At 36.3% G+C, this 24,785-nt stretch overlaps 3 protein-coding genes across 4 annotated transcripts in view; 2 read left to right on the top strand and 1 right to left on the bottom strand.

Annotated features, from left to right (window-relative positions):
• The first annotated feature begins 752 nt into the window (after positions 1-752).
• On the top strand, positions 753-15,150 carry LOC6651312 (tyrosine kinase receptor Cad96Ca). Of its 2 annotated transcripts, none has more exons than XM_002072953.3 (11): positions 753-844; positions 2,086-2,283; positions 5,675-5,931; positions 6,358-7,122; positions 7,579-7,813; positions 9,018-9,106; positions 13,455-13,594; positions 13,773-13,878; positions 14,135-14,274; positions 14,330-14,471; positions 14,536-15,150. In XM_002072953.3, exons 2-11 carry the CDS (start codon positions 2,133-2,135, stop codon positions 14,758-14,760), a joined length of 2,250 nt encoding a protein of 749 aa, XP_002072989.1. In that variant the 5' UTR covers positions 753-844; positions 2,086-2,132; the 3' UTR covers positions 14,761-15,150. The 2 variants fall into 2 exon arrangements, with proteins under 2 accessions (XP_002072989.1, XP_046866079.1); XM_047010123.1 differs by having other exon boundaries at positions 753-934.
• A 1,082-nt stretch (positions 15,151-16,232) lies between these two features.
• LOC6651311 lies at positions 16,233-17,424 on the bottom strand. The gene is made up of 2 exons (XM_002072952.3): positions 17,082-17,424; positions 16,233-17,008 (listed from the first exon to the last, which is right to left on the bottom strand). Exons 1-2 carry the CDS (start codon positions 17,422-17,424, stop codon positions 16,416-16,418), a joined length of 936 nt encoding a protein of 311 aa, XP_002072988.2. The 3' UTR covers positions 16,233-16,415.
• A 2,579-nt stretch (positions 17,425-20,003) lies between these two features.
• The window catches only part of LOC6651308 (coiled-coil domain-containing protein lobo), a 29,986-nt gene continuing 25,204 nt past the window's right edge, over positions 20,004-24,785 (top strand). The window contains exons 1-2 of the mRNA XM_002072949.4: positions 20,004-20,554; positions 20,622-20,750. Of these exons, the coding sequence (XP_002072985.2) occupies positions 20,138-20,554; positions 20,622-20,750 (546 nt within the window). The 5' untranslated portion in view covers positions 20,004-20,137. The remainder of the gene's footprint in view (positions 20,555-20,621; positions 20,751-24,785) is intronic.

Here is a 24,785-nt window from a genome sequence, read left to right as displayed (position 1 = left end):
TATAATTTTTCCTGCCCAAACTGTACACATTCTCTTTTATCAACAATAATAGGAAGTATGCAGAAAAAAGTACTGGCTTCTGGCAAAATAAAGACTATTTATCTTAAATCAATGTATAATAATTACAACTTCTAACGTTGGGATGGTCAATCTTTCCTTAAACACGTAGAGTTAAAAGAAGAAGACACTGATTAAGATTAACCATAATTATAGAACGATTGATGCAAAAAACGCGACACAACTTTCCTAATAAACTTATCTTCTGTTAAGATCTCAAAATGCAATTTTCGGTCTGAAATTTTTAAATCAGCAAAAGTTGAAGCATGCTTCAAAAGATTTCAAAATCGGAAAGAAACTAGCTAGCTCATAGTATATAAAATATGGGCGCTTTAAAAAAATATTGATAATAAATAACAAAGTATGCGCCATGAAGGTACAACAGTTTGCCAGTTGTCAAGGTTGTTAGTTCGCTTGACAGTTTATTACCATTATAGAAATAGTTGTATGTAAACAAACTGAAAAATTTGGATTATTTTCTGTAAAAATTATGAGGTATATACCCAGAAATATATCTGCAGATACGTTCCACAACCAGAGAACTGAAATGAATGAGGGGAAATGCCGAGCGAGAGACACTGAGAGAATGTCAAGTTCGTTGTTTCTTTTGGGTGCAAAACAAGTTTTTGGTTTTACTCGAAGCTCGAGAGATCGGCATGGGCACCGTCTGGCAGGGCAACGCAGACAGTTCAGGTCTCAGTTAACCATTCGCCGCGTTTCCAAGCGCAACGTTCGCTCGATATTCGTTTGCTGAAGTTAGCTGAACCGCAAATCCGAGAAAGTTATTGTAAATACCTGTTTGCATTTGCTTTTGTATTTAATTTATACATATTTTCAATTGAGTGCTCAAAACGTGATTACGTACAAATCAAAAAATGTAATATATATAAATCAGGATATACATAAATATGCATGTGTATCATATATGTGCAAGTGTTTAATCGAGAAGTTAATATGAAAACGAATGCTATAAAGATACAAGTTTATCTCTGTGAATAGATATACGCATAAGCAATACATAGGGCTAGAAGAGAATGATCTATACATACATACGACTACAAATATTTCTCACACTTAATAATGTTAAATTCTTTTGTACGTTTTAAACAGTTGCTCAATAATTGTTTAAGTAACTGGCTGCTGAAATCAATACTCCTCTTTCAACGTCTTTTGTCTATCTCTCTCTCTTTCTCTCTGTCTGTCTGTATCTCTTACTGTCTTGAAGCTGCCAATACTCTGACATCTTGAGCTGCGTAAATACATATATGCATACAAAAATATATTGTATATAAACCTCTACATATATATAAATAGAGGGGTTTGCCCATTTGAGTTTACTATTGCGCCATGCATCCGACGCCATACAAGTCAAAAAGAGAAATCGCCGACCCGCTTCAAGTTGCAAACAATATTTTCTTTTAGCCAAGTGTGATGTGTACGTTTTCCTAGTACAAAGCATTTTTTCGAAGATTTGAGTTTCGTCAGTGAGTCACACACACACACATGTGTTTGTGCGCGAGTGAAGGCCACGAAACATCTTCCAAAATTTACTGAAAAATGTATCTTAGAATATTAAATATTTCTTCAAATGGGAAACAAGAATAAATTAATGCGTAATTCATGCGTTTGCATAGCAATAGTCGTCTCTGACGTGACGCCACTTTGACGCCATTCTCTTTTATTCAATTACCCTCAATGACTAGGGCTTTTCTCTTTTTTTTTTGGTTGGTAGCTCACTGCCAAAAACGTTAAAATAGATGCCACTCTAGTTTTATTTAATGCAACTTTACACTGATATTGCGTCAAGTTGCTTCTGTTTAACCAGGCCAAACATGAGCCTGTCGCAACCACATGAATCCTGCATGTTAGGCAAAAAGGACATGCAGTACCGTCCTGCTGAATCTCCCCCATTTTATTTAACTTGCTTTAGTTCCACCAACTATGCATATTCATGCAAATGGATGGACGTATGTTTTGCGTATGCGTATACCCAGTTTTTTTGATTAAATTTTTAACGTGTTGTCGCAGTTCATCGAGTCAACAGGCAGGATACCGCTTAGGCGGTTGATTTTATAATGGATTATCATCATGACCGACCTGAAACCTGCCTCAACCACTCAGTGACTAGGAGAAGCTCATCATCGTCGTTTGTAATAAATAGAACCAGTTTATTGCTGGCCATAACAGTTATTACAGCGGCAATCGTTTCAATATGCTTACAACAAGGTAATATTATAATAGAAATTTAATTTAATTTTAAATGAAATTTGTGATTCAACTGATTGGTTGTCTGCTCGATTCTTCTTTTATTTGACTGTCATTTCACAATACGATGGTTGATGGCTGAAAAATTAAAAAGGCCTCGAGTTCGATTGTCGGAAATCGAAAGCAAACTCTGCAAAAAGTTCCCTATTTCACTTCCGGTTACAAATTGGACTGTTAATATGTAGCAAACCCATGCCCCATGGGAAGATAAATGCGGGGAAAAAAAACACATGATGAAAGTGTGACGGGAAAGTTTCGTTACACTTTAAAAGTATTAGCATGCAATTTTTTTTTGTTTAATTATCATGTAAGCACAGAAATAACAATTTGAAAAACTTTTAATATAATTAACAATGTGAAGATTAATATGTAGTAACTGTTGTTGCTTTATTTTGCTATAAATCTTCAAGTATTAACTTTATGATGTTCTTAGTTAGGTTAGAAAAATCATCTTCGAATTCGTTCTGCGGTTGGCTGTGGCTTAAAGAAGCTTACTATGCCTGGCAAGTTAACTTCTCTAGTTGTCCAAATGAATTCCGTTCTTTACTTTCCGCCATTTTGCATGCCATTTTCTCTGGGTTAGTGTTTGTGTGTGTGTCTGGAAGAGTGTGTGTGAATGGCGGTATATTTGCCCAGCTGTTATAAAAACAATTGCTTAACTTTGCTGCTGTCATCTTGGCACAACTTGTGGGTCGTTTCCGCAAATCCCAAAAATAAATTAAGCCACAGGGAACAAAAGCTTTCGACCCGCTCCGCGACTTGGTGTCACCAAGCTGCCGGCAGTTCGCGACCCAGACATGGGTAAGGTGCTCTATACATAGAAAATTCATGCATTTTGGCACTCTCTTTTTGGTCTGTAGCCAATGCCAACTCCGTTTTGGATATCAACCATAGTCACAGTCAGATATTTGTATAAAGTTTGCTAGTCTGGCTAACTTCCAGTTTTAGTTGGGTTTTTTTTTTGATTTTTTACTGATGACAATCGTAAAGTTTTTCAAGCCTGATTCTTAGAATAAAAGTGTTAGTGGAGTTAGCCAAAAATTGAATGTTCCTTAACTGCTGTCAAATGGTTTGAATTTAATCGAATTTTGTAGTTAAAATTCACAATGCCTAACTTTGTAAGAATTTCTGTAGAAACTATACAATCAGTTGAACAAGAACATATCACTGTTGATTTATTAGTCCAAGGATGGAAAACTTATATGTATGATATATATTTCACACCTGGGTATTAAGCCATGAAGCAAGGAGTCCCATTTTGTGGCGCATTGTGCCAGGGTAACCCCATGAAATTATGAATATAAAAATTGATTGTATTCAAATTCTTCAAGCTTAAGAATGGAGCAAAAACTCTTCAAGTGGATGCTGAGATGGGTGGGCGAAACAAATGAAACTGAAAAGACACACTGAATATATGTATAAACACCACCTTGACCATGAATTCATGTCCGCATTTTTCATATGACGATGACATATACACATAATGCCCACTATGAACTGATAATTGGGGGTTTAGTGGGGCTAGTGGAGGCGTTAAATTCATTAGAGTTTGAACTTTTCAATGTTTGTGGGTGACAATAGCACTATATTGAAGCCAATGGACAAGAGCATTGACGTTGATGAATGCTTGTATACAGATAAATATATAAAAAGTTCACTGGCACTAGAGTACTCCAACATCAAGATGGTTGGCAAGTCAATGGACTTGCTCTGAAGTCTTACTACAATTTGCCAAAGACATGAATAAGAAATTAGAGTTCACAATTTCACGTCTTTCTTTGAGTAAGTTCTTTAAGATGGTGGGAAGAGGAGCACAGACAACTTTATATTATAGTATAAATCATTGTGTAAATATGTATACACATACGTGTTTACACTTGTAAATAAGTATGTATGTATGTATGTCTTATGTGTATACATATTGAGTTCTCTCTTTTAGTTATAAGCATATATCAATATACATATTATTTGTATGTATATATGTATCTGAAGGTCGTACGAGAAACTGCGAAGATATAAAACATGCAAACATCATAACCGGTTAGTAAACCGGCAACCAGCACGTTGCCTCTCGTCGCCCATTGAAGTTTAAGTTCCGTTTAGATAGGGGATAAAAAAAAAGTATCAAGTTCTCTGCCTCGAAACTCAAAACGGCAACTTGAGATAAACTAGTGGGTAGGGAGTAACTACTTTTCAGAAGGACTGACTACCCGCCAAAAGTTGAAACGCCTTTTTGCGTTATTTTACGATTTTATCGGGCTGAGCCATTTGAACAAACGTCACTATTATGTGGTTTATACCTTTCACCAAAAAACGAGATGCTTGGTTAAGCGACTGGTTACATTGCTCGTAATTTTCTTGCACACTTTTAAACTTGTTTTCATGTAAATATACAAATGTATGAGTCACCTTTCTTTTAAATACCATTTTAAAGTAAAATTCAGCCTCTGAGTTTGTTTTAAAAGAAATAAAAATTGGCATGTAGTCGTGAGGAGAGGCAGATTGCGAAATATTTGCTCAATACGTAACCAACAACAGCAAATTAAGCTGCAGGTGTGAGCTAACATTGACAGTGTCGAATTCGTATAAGAAATTTGCTTTTCAATCCAAGTGGTTTTTGCGGGAAACATTGAAGTTGAAAGTCTAAGATAATCAATAACTACTTGAGAATCATAGAGCGTTTTCTCTACAATAAGTTGTGCTATTTGTTTATTTATACAACTCAAAAATGTTAATATGACCACGCCCACAAAATGCTTGAAAATGTCCTTGCCCGACTGCGTCTTAGCTATGTAGATGGCTATGAAAATTAACCAGAATGCGGTGATGAATACTAAAATTTTGCTTTGATTACGAAATATTCGCGCATACCATGCCAGAAGTATTATCCGGCTCAGAAGGTTCCCCGTATACGATCCTCTTTGTCTGTCCGCCGCCTACACGCCAACACGTAATCGTCCATCCAATCAGCCAGGCAGCAGCTTGGCATTACGTGTTTGAACACGTGAATGATATGAAGTCATACGTACATACATACATACATATAGATGTGTTTGTATGTCTCTATGAGTTATGGGTATGATTTGATGGTCTGTCTCCGTGTTTTCTTTTGCACGTTTTTACAGTTGAAATGCTAAACTTACAATTCCAACTAAATGTATTCATGTTCCTACACAAATATCCATTTACATATATGTACATAGATACATACATACATGCATAGTATGCCTTTAAGCGAGTAAAAACAACTCCTGTTTGAAGTCGAATTTGGTATATACTCTTCCACATCTAGCTTCGACTTGGCTTGAAATTTAATTTATATTTTAATACTCTACTCTACTCTACTTTACAGCTGAGGCTCAAGATCAAAACGCACCGCCCATTCTATATGTAAGGGATCGCAATTGGCGTATTCCTGAAACTGAGAAAGTGGGTCAAGTAATCCAACGAGTAAGTGGCGAAGATCCCGATCGAGATGATCTCTTGTTTGGCATCGAGCCGCGTATTTCTCCACAACCTGGAAGTAATGGAAACGTTCCAAGTGCTTTACCATTTCGCATTGATCCCGACACGGGAGTTGTCTATCTCAACGAGAGTCTGGCCGGCCGGGTAAGTTTAAAATTAGTTTTCACCAAAATTGTCCATATGCATATTTATAAATGTTGTGTGGCAGTTTTAGTTTATGTTTTTATCCCCCCCTTCAAAAAAGTTCAGGGGCCACATATGATTGTACATATATTTCCATAGATTATGTGTGTGCCTGTGAGAATTTGAAATTTGTTTGTCAAACTTACTTGAAACTGAGTGGTTTATTTGCATGATGAGGGCCAAAGAAAAGCAAAACATATAGTACATTGAAGATGGTCTGGAATGCCAATAAGAGACTATGTACATACACGCTTGCATATGCATGTATGTGTGTTTGCATAAGTGTTGCTCAAATATTGTCTTCAAGTGCATGCATACAACTCAAAGTAGTCCTTAATATAATTTCCTTCATAAACAAAGACTATATAAAGTGTCAACTCCTTGCAGGCTGGCGAGAATTTCCTAATCTACATCACTGTCTCCGATGGACATTATACGGCAAAAACAGAAGTTTTCATTAATATATTGGGTCCACAGGAGAATAACTTTAATTATCGCTCGCCATCGTCGTCAATATCACATGTGGTGCATAATATATCGAAATTTTTGCCAACATTTGGTAGTTTGCCCGGAGTTCAGTCAATTAGAAATGGCCAACCATATGCTAATCGACCATCCAATAATTTCCCACCAAGTCTCACTGGCTATGAGCAACCAATATTGCCCTATTACCATCCCGTAATACCAACTACCTCCACAGTGAATGAACATGCAGAGAACAGTGACGAGGAGAGCGCATCGAAATCGTCTGCTCCGCCACCAGTTACTACCTCGACCACGCCAAGAAGTCGCACCAAATTGACACCTATCGGGGCCACAAAGCCGGTGCAAACAGTGGAAAGCGAGGGGAAAACAACATATTTTACGATTAAATCAACTACGATTCCAATAATTGTCACTGTCTGCGGATTTTTGGCTGTGATGGCAGCTTTATTCGGTTATCTGTGTCGTCGACGACTGTGCGCCATCAGCAAGAATCTGAAGAAGTCAAAGGAGAAAGAGGAGCTGGCCAGAAAATCGAATCAAAGTCAACTGAGCAGCACTCTGACTGATGACAGCCGCAATTCGATGGTGATGCAACAGTGGAATGGTCCGGTGGCATTTGCCAATCGTTATGTGCCTTGGGAGAGGGATCAGCAGCTTGCCATGACTGTAAGTACAACAATGGGGATTCGGATATTCTTTCTGTTTTGTCTTTTATCTTGTTATATTACTTGGATTTATTCCATCAATTTATCAACAATGCTAGAAGATATACGCAATATTACGTAAAAGCAAAATAAATCTGTAACAAAAGAGAAAGCTCAATAAACTAAAACACATTTCTCAATTCTATCTTTCAAACAATGGCGCACAATAAACACGACATAAACACCAACACAACATCGATGACGTCAATTTATGTACATATACACACATACAACGGCATGCCGTAAAATCATCATTGATGCCAATGCTAACACAAATTCAATCCGGTCCCCGTCAACCAACGACGACGACGCTAAATCTTCCAACAACACAAACCGAATTTACCCGGTCACGGCTACTCACCATTCCCCCGCCCCCGCCCTCTTTTTGCGGTATGCTCGAACGCAATCGGATTCATAGGCAACGTCTCAGCTATCAACAAGTGCCGCAAATGGTGGTGACGCTTCCGCGGTGCCTCCCACTAGTGGCGCCAGTCCTCAGGCTGGTTGTGTGGGTCCTGCTACAGGATATGGCCATGGTGTCGATGCCAACAGCGATCGTTGGGAATTCCCAAGGCACCGATTAAAGTTTTTCAACATATTAGGCGAGGGAGCCTTTGGACAAGTATGGCGTTGTGAGGCCAACGAATTGAATGGTAAGTTAATAACAGAATAACAGAAATAAACAGAAACTCAATCGATAAGAGCCCTTAGTTTGGAGTGAGCCATATTAATTAGTAACTGGTAATCCAGAAAGCAACCATAAGAACCAAAATAAATCTGTATATAGAACGGATAATAGAAGATAACAGAAAATTGAGCAACGCTTACTTTAATTGCTGCACTTAACTAAATAACATGAATTTAAATTTATCCTTAAATATAAACTTTTCGAGACTTAACTAACAATGAGTGCAACTTCCGATCCGACCCTTGGGCCACTTGCTACTTTTCTTTAAATCTTGTGCAATGCGTAAAAATTCAATAAGACAAACTATCGTAGAGCAACTTTAAGTTAAGCAAATAGTATGGCAAACACCTGCCTAGGTACCTTTCCAGTGTTGGCTCTGCCACAGGCATTGCCACTCAGCATCGTGCCCCAGCAGCAGCAGCAGCAGCAGCAGCAGCAACAGCAGCTGTTGCACGGTTGAGTAGGTGGATTTCAGTCTAGTCCAGTAAATATATGTGGCTATGTGCATGACTTGAGAGTGCTTCTCCCTTACGAATATTCACTGAAACGCTTACTACTTCACATTTTCGACATTTGCCACCAATGCGTCCCACGTTCCAAGAGCACGTACAAAGGACATGGATATACATACGTGTGGAGCTATGCACACATTGAGAAACATTGCCAAGGATAGCGAGTGCAGAAAACCAAAGACAAGTGCAGTGTGTAGTCTCATGGCATGTGTGGCATGGCAGCAAAACTTTAGAAATAAATAATAATACCTGAAGGCCGTCGGAAGCAATCGTGGCATCGAAGGAAAAGCATGCCAAACCTTTGCCACTCGGTTCAAAGGACAGTCTCCCCAAACCATCTTCCCCCCCAGCTACAGCACGGTCATTCGATTGCTTGTGCAAATTTTCTGCTGCAATGGACAGTGACGAAGGGAACTAAGCGTGGCTAATGAAGCAATGCTCTTTCTCTCGAGTTTTTTGCAGTCCTTCTATTGAAATTCTTTTAAGTTGAAGATGTATTTAAATATTTACTTTTATTTGACTGAGTTTGCTGCCAGCTTTGAGTTGCTAGAAACAAGTTTAGGTAAACTAGTTTGAATTATTTCAAATTGTCATTTATTTTCAAAGATCCAGGTGTTGGATGAATAAACAATTATTAATAACTCTCTTTCTTTTTAGGATCCGAAGGGGTGACAACGGTAGCCGTAAAAACGTTAAAGGAAAGTGCAACTGGAGTTGAGAAAAAAGACTTACTCTCCGAGTTAGAGGTAAGCGGAGACAAATTTAACAAGTTTCAAGCACTTTTGCATCGTTTTCCCTATCTTTTCAACTAGATTTTGTTTCTACTATGTTGTTCTTATTAAAGAAGTGCAAAATGTATTAAAAAGAAAAATTTGTTAGCAGCTCAAAAAAAAAAAAAAAACGTTTAGAAAAGAAGTTAGCAAACTGACGATTTGTTGAGCACACTTTTCCTCTTACACTTTTGCTGCTTATATTGTACACAGGCTTTTCTCATTTTTCTTATTGCCATTTCGTCGTTGGTTAGGCTTCCCGCTCTGCCGACTGACTGAATCTCACTAACTGGGCTACCAGGGGAGTGGGAAATTGGATGGAACTCTGAGAGACTGGTGCTGGCTCCTTGGCGGAGTTTCGCATTCAGGGTTTTCGGTTAGATGAAAAAGTTTTGCAAATTGAAAATTAACGATGCTGAAAGTTTTCAAAGAATTTCCTTCCAGCTTGCGACTTGCAGATTTTAACACACAGCACCAAACCCACCCCCACCACAATCGCACCGGGAAGCCGCTGCCCGGCCATCATCATTTGCCACATGCCACGACAAGGCGGCTGCCCCAAGAGTGCAAATTTAATGTTTGGCATGTTTAATGGAAATTTGAAGTCATTTTTCTAAACTTATGAGAATCTCTCTTTAATATCCATGTGCCGCATCAGCCATTTATAATATTACGAAATAATTTACAAAAGAATATTGTGAAAAGAACTTTGAAAAGTATTCCATATTCTTTAACTATTCTTCTTCAATTCGTCTAACTTTCACGATGTCATTCAAAATGAGACGCTTGCGGCCATTTTATATTTGTTGTTCATCCTTTAGTCTGTCTACTAAAAACAATTGTTGCACAATGTCCTTGTCCATATGTATCTCTTTGTCCTTAACGGACAAGAGCTGTCAGCGTTGGTGTCAGTTTGTAATGTCAAAATGTATTTCCTTAGAGATTTTTCACAATTAAAGTTAGTCGTTCGTTTATCCCATTTATATGTTTCACGAGAATTTTCCCCTTAAAATCTATATAATCTAAGCGACATTTGGTATAACTGTTAAATATAAGAATTACACCGCTTCGTATGGTTCTGTAGTTTAATCATAAACATAGCATACTGAAAAGAGTTTTGCTTAATAAAGCAATATTTCAAATGAAAATATGCAAATCACTTATCCCAAAGAAACGAATAATGCCAATACATAACTATAGCAAATGCCAATATGCTAAATTTAAAACAATTGACCGATAAAAATGTGACGAGCTCATTGCATATTTATGCAGACCAAAATTACTGCGACAAATTATTAATTTATGTCGTTGAATTCACTGGTTTTGCCATTGCCCGGCAATCGCACGGGCCATGCCCATGCGAATGCCTTTACACGTGTTTGTGTGTGTGAGTGTGTTAACATACATATATATATACATATATTCCAGAATTCCGCTCTGCCGTGGCAGCAGTGGCAAACTTTGAACACAGAAAAACCCTGGCCAGGGCAAGGCAATTGCACTTTATGTATTTAATTTTTATTTTTATGGCGAATCTATAAACTCAATTGCGGCTGGCAGTTTGAACGCACACTTTACCACACAGGTTTTCGTTTCCACCGGACCAACATGATTTATCCAAACATTGTGCATATCCATGCACATTTATTTAATATAATCAACACTTTAAACAAATGCCCGTGTCGCCCACAGTGACATAACTACATACTGTCATATATTTATGGACAATGTATGTGTTAGCCTTGGCAACGACATGCACACAGACGCATACTTGCTTTCATGAATGTTTGTTTATACATACAACTAATAATTAAAATTGATTTCTTCCATTGTTTTGGAAATATTGCAAGAAATAACAATGAATTCGGGGCTATACCCTTTTAAAGACAAAGTTGAACTAAATTTGTGTTCATAGACTTAAATATGAATAAAAGTAGGGAACCATTAGGGATTGTCCTTTATATACATTTTTATATTACACAATATTTAAGTAAATATATGTATATTGAAACTATCAGTATAGAAATTAGAGATAGATATTACATTGATTGAGTAGATATTAAATACAGTTACAAGTATTACACAGTACAACTAATTTTCGAAAGATCTGTTCAAAATATCGAGCTTGTTTACTAAATCAAAATTTTGTTTCATTTTTTGAAAATTCAAGTTTGACTGCCAACATAAATTTGTATTAAAATGAAATTAGATGTTTTGTTATAAAGATTAAAAAAAAAACATTTGCTTGTTATTTTTAAAAAGGGTTTTCTGACCTTTTTTGGGTAAGCTTTCTTAGAATTGTGAAAATTCGAAATAAGTGTTAATAATATGAAAGCTTGCACCTTATATAGAGGTACCACTATATCCAGATTTATATATAGCTGAAAACAAACCTGATGGATGGTTACAAGAAATATTACTAATTAGAAGGCTTCACATTAGCAGCAGCAAACGACCCAAGCTGCCTGCATGTAAGCCCAGCCAACTTGGCCAAGAGCCTTGTCAGTACATGGGCAAAACACAACTCTAACAGGCCTCCTTTTTTTTACATTAGAAGCCAACGAACGATTTCAAATTTAATGGCAAGTAATAATACTCTTTGGCGGTTAGAATACCACGCGCTCCGACGCCTTGGAATAAACTGATTCCTGTTGCTACTATTTCCTTGTATCCGCATTTATAGTCAATGGCCCAGAATACTCTCCATTGGAGAACGACCTGCGCATTGAGCGCCTACTTTAGAGTGTGTGCGAGTATTACTCGGTTGGCCTTGGTCCTTATCAGGATGAGGTGAGTTGGGGCTGTTGTTTTTCTTGGTGTTGCTGTTGTTGTTGTTGTTGACACAAGCCAAACCCGGCTGATGCTGTTCGGTTTAGATGCTCCGCAGTGTTGAGTTGCCGTTTAGCGTGCGTCCTTCATCATTAAAGGCGCATTTGTTCCTCGTACGAACGCCGGGAGATAGAAGCCACCATGTGCTACAGCAACCACGAAGATGTGGCAGTATATCATGTTTTGCGGATTACCCAAGCAACGAGAATAATTGCACTTTAATTTTAAAACAATGGAAAATTATTAATGGTCGTGCGCTGGCTTCCACTCGACTTAGTTTTGAACTCTACAAGGACTCCGGTGCCTTCGTGTTGGTGCGGTCGACACTTTGCTTTGCGGTGAACCCATTGTCCATGCACTTTTTCTGGTTGTGGTCACACACACATACACACCACTTGGCTCCTGTTGCTCGAAAGATAGATGCGTTATTTGCGTAAAGTTTGAAGTCAAGTTAAGTAGTTAGAAAATTTGTTGGCAAAAACTTGCCAAAGAGATGTGAGCAAATTATAAAAGTTTTTATAATTTAAATGGGATTGCACAATGTCTTGGTATTTGTACAAATTAAAACACTCTGTTAAATTTTAAATTTAAATAACAATTCAATGCCAAGAGACCTACAATTAGCTTAAGAACACCTTTTATTAAGTTGTTTAAGCTTCAAACACTAAAATAGGCACTCAAACACTCTGTAGAGATCCTTAGGGCTATTCTTAGGTACTCGATGGCACTAGAAAATTAGATTTGCAGCTAAAGTCTGCTGGACTACCACAAACAAATTAAAGTGGAAATTGGTTTTAAAAATCATTGTCACCCGCAAAAACCGCAACACATGAGATGCAACATGCGCAAATGACACAATTCCCATTTGGATTAATTAATAAATACCGCTTTGTGTTACTCCATTGTGGCATTGGGACATCTGCAACTGACAAAATGAAAAAGAATCCATTTTATCAGTCTCCACTACACCCACTTCATTTATATATGCATGTATGTAGATGCGAAACTGGTTGTATCTGTTTACATAACTAAGTATACAAGTACACCAGGTGAGAATAATGACGCTCACCTTTGTTTCAATTATGGCCCAAACGGTCGGAGAGTTAGTAAGGCGATTACAGTGTGTAGTTTAATAAGACCGACCGACAAAAACAAATCATCTTTATTTCCTGACAAAGCAGCAAACAAATTCTTATACTCTTCATACTATTTGCATTTTTATTTTTATGAGTTTTGCAAAACCAACTACACAGAACTATTGAAAACAATTGGAATTTGCCAAATTTATCTGAAAACTTTTCTATTGAAAAGTGTCAAACAAACTGGGAAACAATTAATTGTGGCAACAAAAGAAGAGAATTCTCTGAACCTCTAGAAATAGAAACTATTTTTGCCATTTGAATACTCTGATGTATGATAATTGTTTCATTATTAAATAGTAATTCCCACCGTTTATCCCTTGTATTGATTTAACAATTACTGTATTTTTTTCCAGGTAATGAAGTCACTGGAACCTCACATCAATGTGGTTCAATTATTGGGCTGTTGCACAGATAAGGATCCAACTTTTGTAATACTCGAATACGTGAATCGTGGAAAATTACAAACTTATTTACGCAATTCAAGGGCCGAAAGGTAATTAAGTAATATGTTGAAATTATTAAAAGCCCAGTATAAATGGCCATAGACGAGGTCTACCTTAATATTTTGGTTTTAATTAAGGCTTGTTTGTAGGGTATCTCTAAGTCGATGTGGCAACGAAAAATACACCTTTAAATACTAACGTTCTTATTGATTGTTTTCGTTATTGCAGACATTATGGAAACACACATGGAAAGTCGAATATCCTGACGTCAGGTGATTTAACATCGTTTATGTATCAAGTTGCTAAGGGAATGGATTATCTGACATCGCGTGGAGTAAGTACAATCACCGGCAATTCAAATATTCAGAACTGTGCATATAAAATTTGCCGACACATGTCCTGATGTGGGTCAAAGGGCGGTAAAAGGAATGGCGTTTGTGTTGTGTGCATACATAATCTATTGTGCAATCTATCAAACATAAAGATACATATATGTATATAACAAATGCAATTGATCTAACATTCATAACTTTAATAGGTTATTACTTTTTCCACGTAAAACCTACTAAAAAATATAAATTTTTCAACAGATTATTCACAGAGATTTGGCGGCTCGTAATATTCTCATAACCGACGATCACACATGCAAAGTGGCTGATTTTGGATTTGCACGGGATGTAGTCACATCTAAGATATATGAACGCAAAAGTGAAGGCAAACTGCCCATACGGTAAGTAGATATAAAAAATAATATCCAAGCCTCAATAAAATTATTTCATTTTCAGATGGATGGCCACTGAGTCGCTGTATGATAATATATTTTCTGCGAAATCGGATATCTGGAGTTTTGGCATTTTAATGTGGGAGATTGTTACACTCGGATCGACGCCCTATCCTGGCATATCAGCTGCCGATGTCATGCGCAAGGTAATCAGTTGTATATATACATTCTTGTAATGAGTTGATAATCGATTGATTTGATTGCATTTAGGTAAGAGACGGCTATCGTCTCGAAAAACCTGAACATTGTCGCCGAGAGCTCTACAATATAATGTATTATTGCTGGTCGCAAGATCCCCAGGAGCGTCCCATGTTTGCAGAAATAATACAGATGCTCGATAAATTACTGCACACGGAGATGGATTATATTGAGTTGGAACGATTTCCTGATCACAACTATTATAATATCGTTAATCTCAGTGGTGAAAAACTCTAAACCCATACTGGATAGTATAGAAGCACTAAGGGCTTTATATCCATATCAAAGAAGCATTAAAGATCAACGGATTTCCTTTCTCTACCATCCTGTTTCAATCCTGTATTCATATGCATACCGAACAACAAGAAGTCACCAAATTTCAATACTATTCATAGTATTCAAATTCTCTTGAAATTTAATCAACAGTCTGATCACACAAATTAGTATATACATTTGCATTATCACGATAATTTATTCAAACATTAGCTAAAGGAACTGCCATCATTGTTTCCTAATTAAGTAAAAATGATTAACTAATTGTCGCTGGAAATTTGTTTTAGAAAGGAAAAAGTAGTCGTAGCACTTGTAAGATATTTGTAATTATATCAAGAGAGGTTTTAAACATTTTATATTTATTTGTTGTATATTTATTATTGTAGGTATATTCTTGCAAATGCAACATTATTTATCTATTTTAAACGATATATATATATATACATAATCGATATTTAATATAAAGAACTATTTATTAGCCAAGCTGTAATTAATATTGAATTGGTTTGAGTCTCGGTAAGATTTTGTGGGGAATATGCAAATTTATCCCCTAAAGACTATAATGCTAGTCTGCTATTAGATTTGTTGTCGTAATTTATGGATGAACGCTGGGACACTATTACGATTAAGTTGCAACAAAAGAGCAATAAATTATGGCTTAAATAATTAGAGTACTGGTTAGGTACCTGCTTAAACATAACTAGGATCGGCTTGCTGGAATTTTATCACTATATAAAAGAGTTGTTGATTTATTTTTATATAATTCACTTTACATAATTCACAAACACTCTCAGTGCTTATTAATGGCAGTTACACAAACGTTAAGCATCGTATCGCGACGAGTTATAGCAACAGACTAAACTAACCCTAAAGCATAGCATGACCCGAGAAGCTCCTTGGCCATCAGTATGAGAGACAATTCGTTGAATGTTTTTGCAGCACGTGGCTTTTGTTATTACCAAATCCGAAGCATCCCAACCATTATGTTGACACATTCTCTGAGAGCATCCTACATATGTACGTATATAGTCAATGAATGTTTACATTAAATGTCAGCTGATTTCAGATGATGGAGAGTTCTGTTTATTATGACATCGAACGTTGACGTTGAGGCCCCATGAGATGTCCTTTTTTTTAACTCCCCTGTTTGTTACTATTGCCTATGCAAATTTACATGCCTGAACATCTTTTTAACTGCATTGATGTCTTACCTATCAGTGTCTATACAGACATATGTAAATATGTATTTAATATAAGCTTTCCGACTGAGACAGGGAGAGAGATTCAAGGCATGCGCAAAAGTACCAATGTACCCGTGTTGGTGAAATTGGTGAAAAGAAATAAGTCCTCTTATGGTTAAAAAGCTCTGGGAAAATCCCTTTCCTAAAGTGAAAGTTTCTTTTGAATAATCATCAATATCTAAAATTCCGTACAAATTTAGTTGTTATAATAAATCTTTAATTATCTTATATAAAGGTAATAAGTATGTTTGCTATAAAGGCTTATATCAATATAGTTGCATATAACATTCGTCTAAAACTAAAAAAAATGGGTTCAATGCCAGCATTGGAACACCAGTCTATTGCACAACCAGCTGAGTGGACAGTTTTTTGCTTAATTTAAATATAATCGTCATCGCTGGAGCTATGCAATTTGGTTTCCTCACTCTTGCGTTCCCATTCATTTCGTTTGGCTTGCATTATCAGGTCCTGGAAGGATCCATATTCCGAATTCTGTCGTGACTTGGCTGTGAGTCCTACATCGCCCTCATCATCGTAGAGATTGTCATAGGCATAGTCTGACTCGCCATTTGAGCCTGTGGGCATTTCCTGCGGCATATCGGATTCGTTATAGTCACTGTCACCATTGTGATCATCACTGTCGTAGTCGGATCGTATGCCGTGTTTCTGATAGAACATCTTGATCAAATCATCAACTCGTTCAGATGGCATATCAGATACCATTTTTACAGCAATTTTACGACGAGCTCGCTTCAATGGCTTTAAAGGCCTATCCGCCAGTTCAAAATTCAAAGAAGTTTTCAGCATACTCTTCGATCCTTTTAGGTTGGCCACCAATAGGCGATAAAATTTGAGAAATCTATCACTTTTTTGATGCTTTTGTACAGCAGCATATTTAGGATTTTCCGATATAAACCGATTTAGTAGCTCCTTTGTGGCATGCTGATCCTTTTGTGATTTTAAAAGGTCCACTATAAAGTAAAGAACAATCAGTTAGTAAACCAGTTAACGACAAGTTCAGAGAGAGGGAGCGAGATAACTTACATTTCTGCTGTGATAATCCAAGTGTGCTCTGGAAAACGCTCCAGTCATCCGTGCGGGCTTTTGCAATATCCGCCGTGTTTTTTATATAAAAAGCCATTGATGCCTGCTGCGCTGAGAACAGCGAAAATATTAATAGGCTGAGAATGGTTTGAGCCATATTTAAGAAGATCGTGTGTGCGTCGTAAGACAGAACTCTGCAAAGTGATGTCCTCTCTGTGGCGGCTCTCGCTTTTATACCTTTCCTGCGACGATCAGGAGCACTGATTAGCCCTAATTGACATAACCGCACACAAGCATTGCGTGGATAATCAGACAAAAGGAACGTTTGACACCCGCTAGACATGCAGAGGCGCCCGGAGTCAGCAGCCGGGCGAGGGTGAGACAACATGTGCTTGATCGGACCAATCTGGCTTTGTTTTTCTATAGAACACTTAGCACGAGCAGTGGCAATTAAATGGCATATAGTTCGAAAAGACAGTATTACTGTTTGCACATTACTGCATTCCCTCAGACCTCAGACCAACGACTCCGACTTTATTACAGGTAAACAGCAAAACAACTATGTATGTATGTGTGTACGTACCTTGGCCACCGGGCGCCCCTCGCGATAGTGGGAATCAACGAGTAATTGAGTCGCAGCGACTTCACTGCGCCGAGAGTTTCATGAATGTACCGCCACGTATATATCATATATGTACATCGAGTGCCGCACAGGTAGACGCTCGCCTTTTAAATGTGAAAGGAAGTGCATATAAATCCTAGCGCCAGCCATAAACAGATCAACTGCGCCAATCTCAATCCTCAACTCTGTCGACAATTTTGTTCGCTAATTATTCTTGAATGCGGGTTTTATTGATGCAATATAAATAATGCAAATGCAATTTGCAGAGACTCAACTCTATTACCATATGAATATGTGTCGCCTTAAATCCAGGTTTGTATATGTATAATTACATATATAATCATCAATTCCTGATAATTAAAAAAAAAACAGAAAGGATTAATTTGAGGTTAAATTTCAAGTGCAATAAATTTTGATTTGCACTACATCTAATTCTTTTAATAAACAATTGATTTCTCTATGAGAAATATACCTTGTGTGTCTCGTTATATCTTAATTGATTTTAAAATAAACCGCCTCTTTTTTTTCTTTTTTTAATCAGCGTAATAAATTAAGTTTTCTGGGAAATGTTAGTACCTGCGTCTAAATGGTTGAACCTACTGTAACTGGTTTATACATAAGCACAATTAAATTATATTAAATTTGGTTTGATGGCATATTTTTATCAGTATTGCAATTAGTTTTTCAATTTCGATACATAAATTTTGAAACATAGTCAATTTCCTACTTATATTCTGATTACAAGTACTTCCTTTATTATTTTAACATACATGCTTAGAAAACTCAAATATTGACTTTACTTAAATGCCATTTAGCCATATTACCATCTAATCCAATGAACAGTCTCCTAATGAACTCTTATAGCTTATTAACTGGCAGACTTCATTTGACTTCATCAGTCTTAGACGGTGCCACAAAGCACTTAATCTCTCTTAAAAGGAGAATTCCTTTCCGCCAACCAGATCTCAATCTGTGTTGCCCTCAATATAAACAAGCAATATGCTGTCTAGTCTGATACATTTTCCAAACATTTGAAGCATTCAAGTATACATAAAATATTTTCCCCTTTTGTGAACCAGAAGCCAGTAGGCATTATATTTTAACCAAAAGAATTGATTCATAAACCAAATAATATTAAATAAAATATATATTATGCTTTGAAATCTAGCTCAAATTCAATTTAGATTGGCGGTAATATCGATGTAAACGGTTGAACCGGTTGGTCATTTATCGAAATGTTAATTAACAGGCCCAAAACTCAACTGTTAAATAACAGTACTTAAACGACAGCTCAAACCGAGTGGCTCTGTTAATTAACAGGCTCTTTAAAATTTCTGCAGGGCTCGTAACGGAAAATCGGTTTTACTTTGTTTTTAAGCACAGATAAGAAAAGTATTTACGTAGGCACATATCTAAATTTAAACCGCCCAAATAATAGCAACAACATATTTTCAATGTTCCATTAACTGTTACGATGGCACATCTAAGACTTTACTCTGTCCTGTATTAAATTATCCTCACTGGATGAGGTCGGTAAACCATGTTTGCCATCAACTTTTTGTTCACATCCTGAATTAAAAACAAATACTACTGCTATTTTGATTCTAATTTTATGAATAATCTATGAGACATGGTCAAAATTGTAGTTAAAGCAATCAGTTTAACAAATTCGAGGACTCTAGCTTGCCTAGTTTTTGAGATGTAGATGTTCACATTTGACCAATTTGTTAATGCTAATCAAGCAAATAAATAATTTTTGGTGTCGGAAGTGCTTGCTCTTGCGTATCACATTCATTTGACTGACTTGAATGAGTGCAGGATGTAAGTATATCCAGATAAATGGATAGTCAGATGTGCTTATTTAAAACTATTATTATTATTGCCAATTATTAGATATATAGGTGAACTAATTACTTAACTAATATTTCAAATTTTATTTTATTTAAAGCAGTTCTTAATTTCAGCATGGTATATTCTTAATCAGCATGCTTTTAATTATAAAGCAGGACATAATCATCCAGTAATGGTTGGTATTTCATATATACATACATAGCTAATATATGTATGTTCAAAGATTGATTCAAATGTGCATATGTTTTTAAATATATAACCAGTTAAATTTTCATTTTAACCTTTGGATTTTTCGTAAGAATGGAATATTTTTTTTTTTGTTCTGCAAGCAAAATTTTAAGAAACCATCGGAAAATTCTCTAAAGAATCAAAGTATTTTACCAGTAATAATTTTTGTATCCTTTTAAAGAAATAAAATCTAGTATATTTTATTTAAAGAAAACACTGTCACTTACTATATAAGGTTAATTACATATATTTAAATGTATTTGTGTATATTAATTCAGCGTTACCATAGAGACACAACTTCCTTCATTTGTTTTTTTGTTTCAAATAACAAGCGTAACCAAAGGACTAAGTAAACATGCCGAAAGTGTTATTTCAAAAGAATAAAAAGCAAGCCAGCGTCATTGACCCGCTGAAACATGCTGCCAAATTAAAAGAAATCGAGGAACGGCATCTCACGGAAGGCACAGAAACCGAGGAATTCCGATTGGATTACATGGGCGAAGACGAGATGCATATTGATGAGGAGAAGAGCGAGTTCAGTTTATCTGAGGGAGAACCGGCGTTGAATATCGGCAAGATTGATTTGTCGTTTCCCGAGACAATCGATGAATTCCAAGATAGTCCGCAATGCTATCCCCCCTCGTATTACACCTTATCGTCCAAGGAACGTCTTTTACTACTCTATGCCGAAAACTTTCGAAAGCAATTTGTATTCAGCCATCCAAAGCGACGACCCATGGTCCTTGCATTGCCCAATGAATGTAAAGTCCAGGTGAGTGCGATAAGCCCATATTGTTCCAAGCCAAATCCTTAGTCATCGTGTATATTCGATTTTACAGAAGTTCGTTTGTACCACAATTAGGCCGACTGCATTTGTGTATCCACAGTTGATTTCTAGCCTAGAGGAAATATCTAAATTCGTTGCCGATTTCATTCAATATGAACCTCTCGATGATCAAATTAATTTGGTGAGTAAAATTATAAAATTTTCCATATTATAAGAATCAGGCACGGCCGGGTAATGAGTAAAGTAAAAGAAAATTGCCTTAAGTTACTAAGTAGATAAGTTATGAATATGAAAATATAAAAAGTTATTCATTTCGGGTGAGAAAACTGGCATAGAGATTTTTCTTTGGTTTACTGTGTGTCTTTAGAAAGATTCAAAGCTCAGGAGAGTCAAAGAGTGCATGATGCTTCGGGTTATAAAAAAGATCGCTTAATAAGTTAATTAGTTCAGAAATAAGATGAAGGATTAATATTTTGATTTTAGTTCAAATCATGAAAAAAATTGATCTTGTACCAAGATGGCCGGATTAAGCAATCGAAAAACCTAAATATAATGGGTCATAATGCAAATTAGAAAATCACTGGTAAAAATTCGCAAAGATAATGTTTTTTGTTTATAAATTTAAAACAACTTTTTGGTTAATCTGACTTTTTTTAAAACTGTATTTTGATCAATTTCTAACCGCTTTCCAAAAAATATTTATAATATTAAATTGAATTTCAAAACATTAAATCTTTATATTTATCTTTGTACCTCAATTATTTCGTCATCCCAACATGGGTTTAAAAAACGTAGATCGACAACTACTAACCTATTAGAATTTACATTTCACTCGATCAAAGACTGCCGTGCAAACCGACGTCATTTATACTGACTTCAGCAAGGCGTTTGACTCTCTTAATCATACTCTGCTTCTTCAATATCTTTCAAAGCGTACATAAAAGGTCCTCTTTGAGTCTTCATTTTTTAAGACCACCCAAGTACCTCAGGGTAGTCATTTGGGTCCATTGCTATTCACTCTTTTTATACCCTTGCAGAGGCTATTATAAAATTGGTCAGATGTTTGTAACGCACAGAAGAAGACGTTTCCAACCCCATAAAGTATATATATTCTTGATCAGCATGAGAAGATGAGTCGATATAGCCATGTCCGTCTGTCCGTCGGTCCGTCCGTCCTTCAAATCAACTTCACGCCGCCACCTTAAGAGCTAACGGGATGAAACTTGATATTTCAGCTACTTATAGCCCGGAGCAGATAAAGTATGAAAATTGTCAGGATCCGACCACTATATCATATAGCTCTAGAGGAAACATTTTCATAAAAATTGGAGTATCCCCATGAAATTTACTAATATGATAGTTTTAGATATAAAACATCAGAGCAGCTGAGCACTCGCATACACACACAGACGCAACGCTACGTAAACTGTATGTGTATGCGTGCCACTCGCGGGATGCAACATGGGGAAGACGAAGAACAAGAAATGGAAATGATATTTGGAAGGTTTTGTCTGTGCATTGATAAATTGATGGTACAGAAAAAGTGTTTGGAACATGTAAAAATATTATGGCCAAGGACTGCAAGGTTATATAAACTTTGGCACAGCCGATATTTATAGATGATCTTCCATTGGTAGTGACACATTCTCGTGTGCCTTTGTACGCGGATGATGTCAAGCTTTACCTCAGTTTTAAAGAGATATCGTCTTCTTGCCTACTTCAATCGGATCTTAATGATCTTCAGAGTTGGTGTGAAACAAACCTATTAAACTTTAACGGCTCTAAATGTAAAGTTATGTCTTTTTATAGATGCACTCCATACTTAGCAACTTATTATCTTAACGGCACTGCCTTAGAACGGTTAGATATTATCATTGACTTAGGTGTTCTTATGGACCATAAATTAACTTTTAATCCTCATGTTTCTGCCACAGTTAGTAAAGCTATGAATGTTCTTAGGTTTGTGAAACGATGGTCAAAAGAGTTTGACGATCCGTACACAACCAAAAGTCTGTATATACATATATATATGTATAGTACGTATCTTATATCTCATACGGTCACCTCAATATGAGACGCACCAAAGTAAAATTGAATCTGTTCAAAAGAAATTTCTGCTTTTTGTTCTTCGCGGTGTAAATTGGGATTGCAATGTTAATTTGCCATCATACTCCAGTAGGCTTCTTTTAATCAATCTTCCTTCTTTAATTAGTCGTAGAGTAATGCTTGGTGCTATCTTTATTCACAAACTTTTGTTTGATGAAATAGACTCTTCTAAGCTATTGAAACAGTTAAACCTATCTGTACCCTGTAGACCTACTAGAATATTTTATATTGTATTTTTATTGTTTGTCCGTTTTATTTGTACTTGTCCACGCGATCCTGCCGCCCGATGTACGGCTGCGCCCCACGGTCGGTCGGGCGGGAAATGGACAGCTCTCTGGTTGGGCTCGCGTGAAACAGGCTGGTCTTGTCTGGGCCACTTGAACGTACTTCGCATTAAACGCGTCAACATCCAGACAATCTCTATTACTTTTGAATATTTTGCTCAAAACTGTATTGTGGAAAGTGAATAAAGATTGAATCAACTATTCAGTGATAAAAAATCTGTTAGCAGGGCTTTGATAGATCGGAGCTTTTATGGTACAACTTATATAGAGGAAGCCGAACACTTAGTTTATTTCAAACTAATTACAATACAATTTTGATTTGAGCCCTTGCAAAAAATATTATTAAGAAGCGTTTTAAATTAAAGAAGGTTTCTTTAATAACAAAATGTTCAAATGTATATATGTACATATGTATATCTGAAGCGCCAGTAAATTTTGAATCTTTTAAAATTTAAAAAGTAAAATTAATTTTGTATTAGTATATTATACAAACGATCGAGCCGAAACATAAGATTAGTCAGAAAAACTAGAGGAATGATTAGTTTCAAGACTTTCAGGAGTATATAAACTTCTAATCTTATATATTTATCTGTAGGAGAAAAAATATTTACAAAAAAATGGAAACTATAAACTTTAAGAAGTAAATTGAAGTGGTTGCTATCCAGTTTCTACTTGGGCTCAAATCGGCTGCGATTCTCTATACCTATCTTTGCAGCCCCTGCTCTTTGTACATATTTTTTGGAGATTATCGTGAAGTTACAAAGTTTTTTTCATTCGCTATCGACTTAACAGGAAAGCATTCATTGTATAGCTTATTCATGTTACAACCAGCGTATCCTTGACTATTATGTACAAGCTCTCACGTAAATGACGAACTTTTTGGACTAAAATTAAGGGGTTTAATAGGTAATAGTTTTGCGACCACTTGAGCTCACGTCTTCGACTTGGCTTTGATGCCAGTATATTCGATGTTATTTTATTTCTCAATTTCTTTTATATCTTAAAATTTGGATACTTACATATTGCAACTTACACAGGGCAAAGAATATAAAATAAAAGTATGTTTATTAGTAATTTGAATATGGTTAGAGTGCTAAAACTAAGTTAGGTGGCACAACATTTGTTCAGTTCGTATTTTGAATATATTTATACATTTTCATTCAACTATAAAACTAAATTTAGCAGTAGTTTGAACATATTACCGACCCTAGCCTATGAAATCATGTTTGGATTGCCACAAAGAAACTCTGTAGTTAGGTATTTAATTGTGGTTACCTTTACCTAAGGTAAATGCATTTGTAGGTTGAGACATAGCCAAGAATTCCAATTGAAAATTATTTGTAATAAACAGCATAACTAATTATATACATACAACCAGGCCCGGACTAGCCCACCGGGCAGCCGGGCAAATGCCCGGTAGGCCCTCAAGACCCTCATAGGAAATTAGCATATAGCAACTTGTATGCCCGGTGGGCCCTTAGGGTCCCAGTCCGGGCCTGCATACAACAAATTGACTTTCTATGCCTGATCTAGAATTGTTTAGAGAAAATATGTGGATCCTTTTAACAATCATCTCAGCTGTTTAAAATTTCAAAAGCAAACATTTTCGTTAACTCTCTTAATTTGGAGATATCAATAATAAATTAACCCATTACGTTTCATTTATACATTTACTACATAGCTCTTAGACCACCTCAACCTTTTCATTAAAATAAAATATCAAATGATTGCTTTTTGGATCATTTACTTTCTTATGTACTAAACTTTTCTTCATTTACTTCCTTACTTATGTACTTACTTAAATACTTACTTTCAAGAATGTCATT

This window comes from Drosophila willistoni, chromosome 3R (genome assembly GCF_018902025.1).
Source record: "Drosophila willistoni isolate 14030-0811.24 chromosome 3R, UCI_dwil_1.1, whole genome shotgun sequence".
Lineage (NCBI taxonomy): Eukaryota > Metazoa > Arthropoda > Insecta > Diptera > Drosophilidae > Drosophila > Drosophila willistoni.
Note: the sequence above shows the minus strand (reverse complement) of the source record. Positions and strands in the feature narration are given on the sequence as shown.